The sequence below is a fragment of the Aulostomus chinensis genome, chromosome 12 (genome assembly GCF_037954235.1).
Source record: "Aulostomus chinensis isolate RoL2024-O1b breed Wild chromosome 12, RoL_Achi_v1.0, whole genome shotgun sequence".
NCBI classification, from domain to species: Eukaryota; Metazoa; Chordata; class Actinopteri; order Syngnathiformes; family Aulostomidae; genus Aulostomus; species Aulostomus chinensis.
Window position 1 is genome coordinate 6,878,326 of NC_141331.1, and position 10,801 is coordinate 6,889,126.

General features: G+C 41.4%; 1 protein-coding gene across 2 annotated transcripts in view; it reads left to right on the forward strand.

Moving 5' to 3' along the window:
• The window catches only part of asic4a (acid-sensing (proton-gated) ion channel family member 4a), a 100,365-nt gene extending 92,011 nt beyond the window's left edge, over positions 1 to 8,354 (forward strand). For both annotated transcript variants that reach the window (XM_086219805.1, XM_086219804.1), the window contains 4 exons: positions 522 to 613; positions 745 to 824; positions 3,330 to 3,443; positions 5,412 to 8,354. In XM_086219805.1, the coding sequence (XP_086075931.1) occupies positions 522 to 613; positions 745 to 824; positions 3,330 to 3,443; positions 5,412 to 5,558 (433 nt within the window). In that variant the 3' untranslated portion in view covers positions 5,559 to 8,354. The remainder of the gene's footprint in view (positions 1 to 521; positions 614 to 744; positions 825 to 3,329; positions 3,444 to 5,411) is intronic.
• Positions 8,355 to 10,801: the final 2,447 nt, after the last annotated feature.

Genomic DNA, 10,801 nt, shown 5'->3' on the forward strand with positions numbered 1-10,801 from the left:
ACTTGTAATTCAACGTTTCCCCGACTTAAATGTTGCACAAGGGCTGGAGGCAGCGATGACGTCGGCTTTGATTCACAGTTTCGGAAGAAGATGGCGAGTGGGCGGGGGGCCGGTTTGAGATTGAGCCCGTGTCTTACACTCCAGTGCCCCCCTCTCTGGTGACTTGAGTAAATGTACTCAGCTACCTTACAGCACTGAACACGTCTTGACAGAGCCCATGATGCTTTGCAACACTTGATAGGACCAGACTTTGTAAATCAGCAGAGATCAGACGTGGCACTAACATGCTGTCGCTCCTCGTTCTTCTCCTCCCTCTAAAACACCTCATTATCTCCCAAGGTTGGATCTTCCCGCATGACAGTCCTGTCAGAGCCGTTAACAGAAAGCTTAAAGATGATTCGCTGTGGTAGTTTTTGGTGATTATGTTAGATTTGCATGGGGGGGGGGGGGAGCACAACTTTATCTCTATTTTATGTTTGCAATATGTGTTTAATTCATGAAACGCCTCTTGTTTTCTTCAGAGACAACTTCCTGGTCTTGGATATCTTCTTCGAAGCTCTCAACTATGAAACGATAGAGCAGAAGAAAGCCTACGATGTCGCAGGTTTATTAGGTAAGAATGTGTTGCTGGAGGTGCTGCACCAGTGGAAGGAGTTGCTGTTGGAGCTGTACTTACATTTCATGGCCTTCCCTCAATAACAGAAGCCGCCTCAGCCTTGTGTCCATTGTGCTCTTTCTTTTCAGGTGACATTGGGGGGCAGATGGGTTTATTCATTGGAGCCAGCATCCTGACAATTTTAGAAATACTGGATTATATCTATGAGGTAAAGTTTCTCTCTCTGCTAATACCAGATGCATACTCCAGGATAATCAGGCAGTTTCGGGTCCCCTCCTGACAGTTGGGGGGATGGGTTCCCAATTCAAGGCTGATCTGAATAGATTATCTCCCTAAATTATCCTGTAGCGTGAGAGGTTTACAAGCGTAATCCTACTGTTCCTGACTGGATCAAAACCTCCCCGATCTCAAGTCTTGAACTTGAGATCTCAGTGAGGAAGGAACAGCCGTGGAATATTGAGCAGAGACCCACAACGCTATCAAGGTTGAGATGCTTTTGTCTGCGCAGAAGTGCATGAGGGTAGAAGGGGGGTGGGGGGGTCATGGCCACCTCTGATCCACCAGCAGGGGTCGTCGTGGGGCCGAATCTTTATGCAAGGGAAGACCAGCAGGCTCCCTCTGTGGAATGCAGGATGCTGTATGAATCCACATGTTGTGAGGCTCTTTGTAGGCAAGCACAGCAACACAACAGTTGAAAACAAAAAAAAGTAAGTTATGAGGGTCCACCTCGGCTAAAGTCACGTTGCGTTGCTGGCAAGGAAAAAAATCTCCACAGGACTCCAATGTAAGAATTTAACAAAACAATATTTATTCAGGTTCCATCCATCCATTTTCTACTCTAAGGGTCGTGGGGGGCTGGAGCCTATCCCAGCAGCCTTCGGGCAAGAGGCGGGGTTCACCCTGGACAGGTCACCAGTCCATGGCAGGGCCAACACATAGAGACAGACAACCATTCACACTCACAGCCACACCTACAGTCAATTTAGATTCTGGATTAACATCAGCCCCTCTTGATGTCTTCGGACTGTGGGAGGAAACCGGAGAGAACCCACGCAGGAACAGGGAGAACATGGAGACTCCACACAGGAAGATCCTGTGCTCCAGCCAGGGCTTGAACCCAGAACCCTCTTGCTGTGAGGCGACAGTGCTGACCACTGCACCACCGTGCTGCCCTTTTTTATTCAGGGTCCTCATCAAAATCTTCTCACAGTAGTGGTAAAAATAATATTCCCTCACTAATTACTGAAGCTGGTGGTTCCTGCCTTGATATTTCTATGGTTATGGTCAGCTACAGTAAGACAAGGATATTTCATCAGTCTCTTAAAATAACCGCCGACTCTGCATTGACCAGTCTTGCTGCGAGTGAATGAACAGGCAGGGGAATCTGCAAGCCCCTTCAAGGGACAGTAGCCCTCATATAAAACATGAGTCCTGAGATAAATAAAACGATTTCCTGTTCTTTCCTATCATAAAACAGCATTTCTAATGTGGGTTCTATCCTCAGTTATCAATGTCAACATGTTGGAGAAAATATAACAGTAATAAACTATAATATAGCTGAGCTGAATTCCAATCTCCTAAAGAAGGCTATGGCTTTAGGCAACTAGCCTATGGAAATAAATGTAAACCTATCTCAAATCCTAAAATATATTTCTGGGGTGCATCGGCTCCTACATAAATGAGTAAGGCCAAGTAGCTTATGAGAGTGAGCTGACCGAGAGGCATGACTGGCCTGAGTTAGCGTAACGTTAGCTTGTTGTAGGAGCTAGCACTAGCCCTTTTTGTGCTCTTAAAACAAAAAATTTTAAGCTCACATCTGGCTTGTGTGATATATATATGTGTGTATATATATATATATATATATATATATATATATATATATATATATATATATATATATGTATGTATGTATGTATATATATACATATATATGTATATATATACATGTATATATATACATATATATGTATATATACATACATATATACATACATATATATGTATATATACATATATATGTATATAATGTATATATATACATGTATATGTATATATATATACATGTATATGTGTATATATATACATGTATATGTGTATATATATACATGTATATGTGTATATATATATATACATGTATATGTGTATATATATATACATGTATATGTGTATATATACATGTGTATATATGTGTATATATATGTATATATATACATGTATATATATGTATATGTATATATATATGTATATGTATATATATGTATATATATGTATATATGTATATGTATATATGTGTATATATGTATATATATATGTGTATATATATGTGTATATATATGTATATATGTATATATATATATGTGTGTATATATATGTGTATATATATATGTATATATGTATGTATGTATGTATATGTGTGTGTGTGTATATATATATATATATATATATATATATATATATATATATATATATATATATATATATATATATATATAGTATTTTCCAGCGATCAGTTCGTACCAGACAGGACTACCTGGCAGTTTAAACAGTTCAAATGTTAGGAGCTGTTGTCCTCAGTTCTTTGCAGAGAAAATGCTACGATCACAGGAACCGAATACCGGCCTCAGCTGTCCACCGAGGAACAGACGTGAGCACGCAGTCTCTGTGTCCTGTCGCCCTCTAATCTCTGACGTCTCTGTGTCCTGGCCAAAAATAGGTGGTCAAGCAACGGCTACAACGTCTTTTGAGGCCCCAGAAGAAGGAGGAGAAGAGCAGCAAGCAGCAGCCCAGCACCGTTGCAACAGTGGGTCTGGAGGAGATGAAAGCAAAGGTACAGCACATCCTGTACTATAACAAATGGCACTGTTTTCATGCCGAGTCCACAACTTTCCTTGCAGCGCCGTGAAAGTATTCAGAAAGTCGAGGAGGAAGCTTTTTCCCACTGCTTCATAACGTTGAATATGATGCTCCTAATTAATCCTAACAGCTCTACACACCCCCACCCCCCTTGGAGTCTGTATTAGTTATTGCACAACTTTATTCTGATGTTATTTGTTTGTTTATGACTTCAGTCTTCCAGCCAATAATTATGACACCCAGATAATGGTGTCGCAATTATCCCACGACAGCCATGATGTTGCTGCTCAATCATCTCACGTCTGATTAATGCATGGATGGCGGGACTAACATCAAATTTTAGTGTCCACTATAAACACCGCATTAGTTTGGAATATGGGGAGAAACTCCCCACCATCTATTGTAAAATCCATAAAGAGGACGATTGTAGTTTTAAAGACATTATGGGCTGTTGTTATTAACCAACAGCAGCAGGTGCAGTGGCTGTGTGCAGCATCCAGAGAGTGGGATAAATATTAAATCACATAAATACAACTTAAGTATCAAGTATATAAACTTAAAAGAGCGTTAAACCTCCCTAACTGCTGGTGCCTCTCTCTCCTCTGCTCAACTTACCGGCTAGAGTTCAGAAATCCACAAAATTGCTCTAAACTGGCAATAAACTTTTAAGCGAACAATTTGGGGAATGATTGTGTTTGCTGTATTTCAAGACTGGTTAGATTAACATCAGTCTCAAAAGTACAGAGCAGCGGTCAGGATCAGGTTCTCACAGTGGAGCACGGAGACTGGAACCGGGAGTTCTGTACCAAAGGTACCAGGTACTCCACTCCATATTTTTAGAACAACTTCTTACTTTTGCCTGTTAGATTTTTCACACAAATATCAAGATTCATTTATTTAGTCCCGAGGGAAATTTCGTTGACGTGCACCACAGGCTGCTAACGTACATACATTGTAGACAGGACATCAGTACTTTTTAGTGTGAACATCTTTAAAACTCGGGCTTGTCGGTTTAGTTTCAATACATTTGAACAGAATTATCAGTTATTTAGAGTTTGCGTCATTGGAAGTTTACCCAACATCAAGACATTTTCGAGATAAAAGGGTTCTGTCAGCTTTGCACAAAAAAGAGCAATGTCTTTTTTTTTTTGTCACGACTTGTACTTGTAGCTTTTACTTGAGTTAACATCTTGAATTAGTACTCACAGTGACGTTGTTTGCCATCACAATTGTAATTCACATAGTAAAACTATCAACACTCGAAACTGATGTTTTATTGCAATGAAAATTGACTTCTTATTAAAATATGTATTGATGCAAATCCACAAGTTTTGCTTGTTGTCGGGCTGTGTTTTGATCGCTGTGCCAAAACAATTTCTGGATTGAAAACATATTCTCTTTGATTACAAATTAAAGATGCATAAGTAGCTCCATATCCACAGAAATCACAACGCTCTGCTAACGCTGTTGCGGAGCCCCGGTCTTTATTACTTCTCCTTCTTCTCCTCTTTAATTATCCAAGTGCACTGCTGCGTCGTGCTGCGTCGTGGCTCTCTGTTGAATCAAACGCACCCCTCTGGATTGTTAAAAGTGGATCAAACTCACATACGTTTCTCTCTCTCTCTTTAAATTTACACATCCTAATCTTCCACACAAGATAGTACTTCTACAGTCCACAAGGGGGGAAAAGTAGATTAAAAACATAAGGCACTTGCATGACTTGAGAATATTAGTATGTGCCATTTGTAGTAAATACAAACTTTCACATGTAACTACACCTGGTACACATTTGGTGTTTGTAAACTGCAATACTTCAGGCCTATTTGAATTCTGTAAACTGTTGGGCCGACAGCTGATCCTTAGTTACTTGAGATACTTCTAATGAGTCTGAACGTGCACTCTTGGCGCCGGTTGCGCTAACGTCTGATCTCGCCTTTGACAGGAACCCAACGACATGACGCGGAGTCACCCGGAGGGGGCGTACGCCAACACGCTGCTGCCGAACCACCACCTCCCTCACCCTCACCCTCACCCTCATCCTCACCACCACGCCGGACACCATGGGGTGTTTGAGGACTTCGCTTGCTAGAGCCAATAGTTTCCTTTCCCTTATGACAACAAAAGAGGAGAGCAGTCTGTTTTCCGATCAATAACAGACCCTCATTAGCGTCGATCCTTTGCTGTCATCAGTGAAAAGCTACAGCCAAAGTTGAACACCGAACTTGTGCTGCTAACAAACCACTTGTACGTACAGTATGTAGGCACAAATTGGACACCGCTTTTTCTTTCTATTCTTTTTTTCTTTTCCTCCTTTCTTTTTTCGTCTGGATGGGACCCCTTTAACTGTGTCTTACTTCAAGTGAGAAGTCAGGCACTTTATGTTTTTAGGACCAACTTTTTGGTACGTGATCACAACAAGGAAACAAGAGGAGGCCTGCATGTCACCTTGTTCCAGTTTATACTCAACAAAAAAAAAACCAAAAAAAAAGGAAAACTACGATTTATTTATTTATTCATTCAGCGAACATCTCTAATTTATGTCTGTAATCCTTCATTTATCTCTCCTCCAACTGTTGCCCAAGGAAAACACACTGTACCGCATCAAGCTACTGCACCACCATTGATGATATAATTATTTATACTATGATCTATATGTTCTTTATTGTATACAAAATGAGCAGATCTTATTCCTGTTACATTCAGTCCAAATATTGGGGGAAATATTAAGGCTGAAATGTTGGCTTACAACATCTAGCCGCATCTTTCCACATGATACACGTTGTCTGAGTTGTGGTTAAGGTGTTAGAGAGTAGCATTGTACATTGTAACACTGTAAAGTACAACTTTAAATTGAGAAAGTTCTAAGGTTCCGTTTTAATGGTTGTTGTTTATATTCCGTTCATATATAACTTATGTAAAATTCATTTTAGTTATTTATACATTAAAAAATAATTTTATATAACAATAGCGAACACGATTGTAGCAATTACTGTACACTTATCTGCAGATATGTTAGACTGCGACTATGAATACATTTGTACAGATAAGAAAAATGGACGTTATGACTTTGTGACTATTATTTCCGAATACATTTCATGCTTTTTTACCAAACATTTAAGGGAACAACTTTTTTATTGTATTTGCTGTCCCCCTCGGAGCCACACAGACAGGCAGGTTTCCCTCCCTACCCTGTGGTGCATTAGGTAGCTAGAGACAAGCTTACCGTTAGCTTAGCACAATGAATGGCTGTGGATGGGAAGTGTTAGCATTACTCGGTCAAAAGCCTTCTAATACACTTTCCTCCAAAACGGTCTTTACCTGCATTAGTAGAACGAGGGTCGTTGATAACGGGGTGAACGGGAGGAACTAAAAGTTTTGAAAGCTGAGCACAAGACGGATCTATGCTAACCTGCGCTTCCACTACCATCCACCGTGCTAAGCTAACTGGCCGGTCTGTGTGGGAATCTACCTTCTTGTCTGGTTCTGGGGATGATTGCTAATACACATACTTTCCCAAAAAGTCGGCAACGTTTACCCGAAAATTCACACAAATCCTGATGGACGAACATCTAATCAGCTCTGGTTGTTGCCCCACGTTCAGTCTTATTATTTACTCCATTGCTGCCCACCCTCCACTTCTGTTTGGCATCATAACTTTAAAATGACATAAGCAATAAGGGGTATAATTTTTTTTTTTTTTTTTTTTTTTTTGCTGAGTCACCTCATGAACTCATGGGCCAAGAACCCATCCCAGTGGAGACCTTGCATCCTTGTGTGTTTACACCAGGCCTTCTCGAAATTGTGGGGACAAAAATCTGTTTACAAAATCACATTGTGAGGACTTGCAACCCTTTGGGAACGAATGGAAAGCTGGAGTGACATAAATCAGTCATTTCAGGGTGAGGCTTAAGATTAATGATGGGTTCGGAGCGAGGAAAGTCTCTAGGAAATTAATGACTGTGTGAATGTGTGTTTGGGTGTGACTTAAGTAACTTTTGGGGACACAGACCGTAATTGAGGACAACATCTGTGTGTCCCTTTTTTAACTTTTGGGTCAGTAGTTAGTGTAGTGGTCGGGCTAAGTCTCCAGGAAACCTATGTTTATACCCCAAAAGTGACTTCACTAAATCTGTGTGTGTGTGTGTGTGTGTGTGTCTTAGACAGAGATGATTCCTGAAAAAGGGAAAATCTGAGAATCAGAATAAATAGAAAAGAGTGGAATGCAAATGCAGAGCTGAGCAGCAAAATTTAATACGAGCAAACTGCTTCGCTTGCTTTTATTTGTTCACTCAAACCTCAACGGGCAGGACAACAACATTAAAGCTGTTTAGAGCACAAGTTGGAAATGTGGGAATGAAAATTAAAGGAGACCCTCACATTCATCAGTTCACCCGTGTCATCATAGAGGGCCGCTTTGGTGCAGTAGGAACCTAACCTCCGTCTGTCCCGCCGTAACCTGCCCCTCGCATTCTCACAAGTAGTTTACATATCGAGAAATAATAAAAGAGTGAGAGTTGTGGGACAGACAGCAAAGAGTGGCGCTGATGTTAATTTGCATTCACATTAATGCTCGCTCCGGGACACAGCTGAGGTCAGCAGAAGCCAAGCGGTTGCCCAAAATAGAGCTTAGCCATTTTTAACCTCCCTGTAGTTTATCAGTTTGCTCTACTGAGCTTATCTGGCTTATCCAGAAAAAGGCTTTCTAAATAGTTTCCTCCCGTCATGTCCTCCAGCCTGCATCATCGGCCTCCAGCGTAACGTAACAAGGACAGTATGGTCGCACTTGCAAGTATTAGCCTCTTTTTCAAACCCCCACCGCGTAAGCTTGACTAGTGCACAGTGCTGAGTCAGATTCATGTGCTTCATCGTGTGGATTTTTTTTTTTTTTTTTTTTTTTAATAAATCAACAGACGACACTCCTGTGCAGAGCTAAAAGCAACTGGTAGAAAGTTTAGCTGGAGCAGGAATGATGCCGCGGAGAAGCGACATCTCCTGAACGAGCCACGTCTTGCTATGGTCGTTGTGCATGCTAGCCATCGTCCCCGATCCTACTGTCGTTTGTGCCTGCGTATTTCAAACCTCCAACACCCGGAGTCGAGTGCTGCAGCCATGACCTGGTTTATAGATGAACCTGGAAGTAAGCACCACCGTGGGTTCCCTCGGCTAAGAGGACACCTGACTTTTACGCTGAAGTTTGAAACTTTTTTTTTTCTTTTTTTTTTTTGGAAGAAAAAGAAAAGCTGCCATGTGTCTGGTTTGTCCAGGTGTTGCAAATAAACGCAACCCTGGTGATTCTTGAAGCAGAAGTGCCGTTGCTATGTTATATATTAAATACACTGCAGACACGTCACTTCACCGAAACTTGCTTTTTCTGTTTTTCCGCAAGATTCAATTGAACGCCTGCCCCCCCCCCCAAAAAAACCTGAAGTTTTGTTTAGCCACTTGTTAGCAGCCGACGTTTTTAAGACCCATAAACCCTGGAATGCACATTAAAAGTGCAGTATTTACTGATGTTTTTTACACATCAGAACAAAGTGTTTAATGATCTTCAGCAAGTATGAACCGTAGGCCTTATTTCAGACTTTTAACACAAAAACTTTCCGTGGGCTTTGAGACGAGGGACGCAGACGTTCACCGATGCTGACTTACTTCTGGGTTTAGCGCTCATTCCTGCAGCACCCCACTGACACGAGGTACGACTGCACAAAACAAACCTGCGTCCTAGGAGGTCTCCGACAATTCGACGTTCCAATTCGTCAAAAATTTAGATTTTGGGAAATGCAGGAAATGTTATGTGTACAGGTGAGGGCGTGATTTTTTTTCCGGTTAATTTGATTTTGTGCATTCTGTGGCTGTTAACATTGGCCGTGTAACACTTTAGCCCACAATGAGATTCCGCAGTCCTCCATCTGTCAAATCCCCTCCTCCTGTCAAGTAATCACGGGCTATACATGGCTGTTTAATATTCATAATCATGTGTCACTTTGACATTTTCAAAAGGTTCCCAATCACAGTCTCTGATGGCATCCTGAACAGGCTATGCATAACAATCTCCTCCTCTGTCATCAATAATTGTAGCCATCCTCAGACAAGTCACACAGGGCCTGGTGTGTTGGGATGAATATATTTTCACTGAAGAATTGTGTTTGATTATCAAAAGAAAGGGTTCTTCCTCCATGTCTTCACCAGACCACATCGCACCCGACAACCCGGCCGATTCTGCATCCGACAACACGAGAAGACGCAGACAGGGAAGTTGTCTGAGAGCTGATTTGCAGGTTTGTGCTGCAGCGGCAGCAGCAGCAGCAGCAGACGGGGCATCTTCCCATGTAGCCTGCATTCTTGGGATTCCCTGAGACGCTGCACTCGTCCTGCACAGCTCAACCTTTTTTTTTTTCTTTTTTTTTTTTTTTATAATACCATGACATTCTGCGTGTGCTTATTACATTTACCATCGAATCAATTTAATCCAGCCCGCCACCAATGTTCAGTTTAGAATATTTGCTGCTTTCTCCATGCTTTTCCTGTATTTTTCAGCTCCGAGAGGTCATTTGACTGTAGAAAAATATCAGAGCAAGGTGATGCAAGCAGCTGTCAAGAATTCAGAGGAAATTTCATCCCCTATCTGACTAAAATGGAAATGGACTTCACTGCAGGCTTACATTTTGTACAGAAGAAGTGTGATCTTGTGATTATTTCCTCTGTCAGAACACATTTTATAAATGTAAGAAGAAAAAAAAAAAACTTAAATATTATGATTATTAAAGTTTAGATTGGTAAAAACCAGTGCCTCCTAAATCCAGAGCCCAGTTCCCTTCCATGAATTTCTTTTTCTTCACAGCGGGCTGCTGTCACACATTTCAAAGCCTGATGTGGAAGGTTACGAGAAAACTGAATGCTTTTCGGAAGGTAAGCGACCCGGTTGAACAGGGTATTTAAATCTGTAAGTGGTCAACGGCGAAATGATTGCCCTCCGTGCAAGTTCCTGACAACTCTGGATGATTCTGCTTCTTTCCAACAACCTTCAGGTGACCCTGCACCGTCGTGAAAAACAAAACCCAAAAAAATTTCTGGCATCAGTTTCGGGAGGACTTGAAACAACGGTGTCCCTGTGTAGGGGGAGAAAGTCCTGGGATTGTACGTAAAGCCAAGTACAAAATGATGGCTTACAATTAAGTCCCAGCTGCTCTGTAATTATGTGGTTTTACGGCGTGCCTCGGGGTAGCGCATATGGACCCTTGAAATAACTAAAGCTGTAATTACATTTGCAACGTTTTCCCTGTTCTTACCCTAGCCAGACACCAGGAATACCTCCAGTCTGAGATGGGGAGG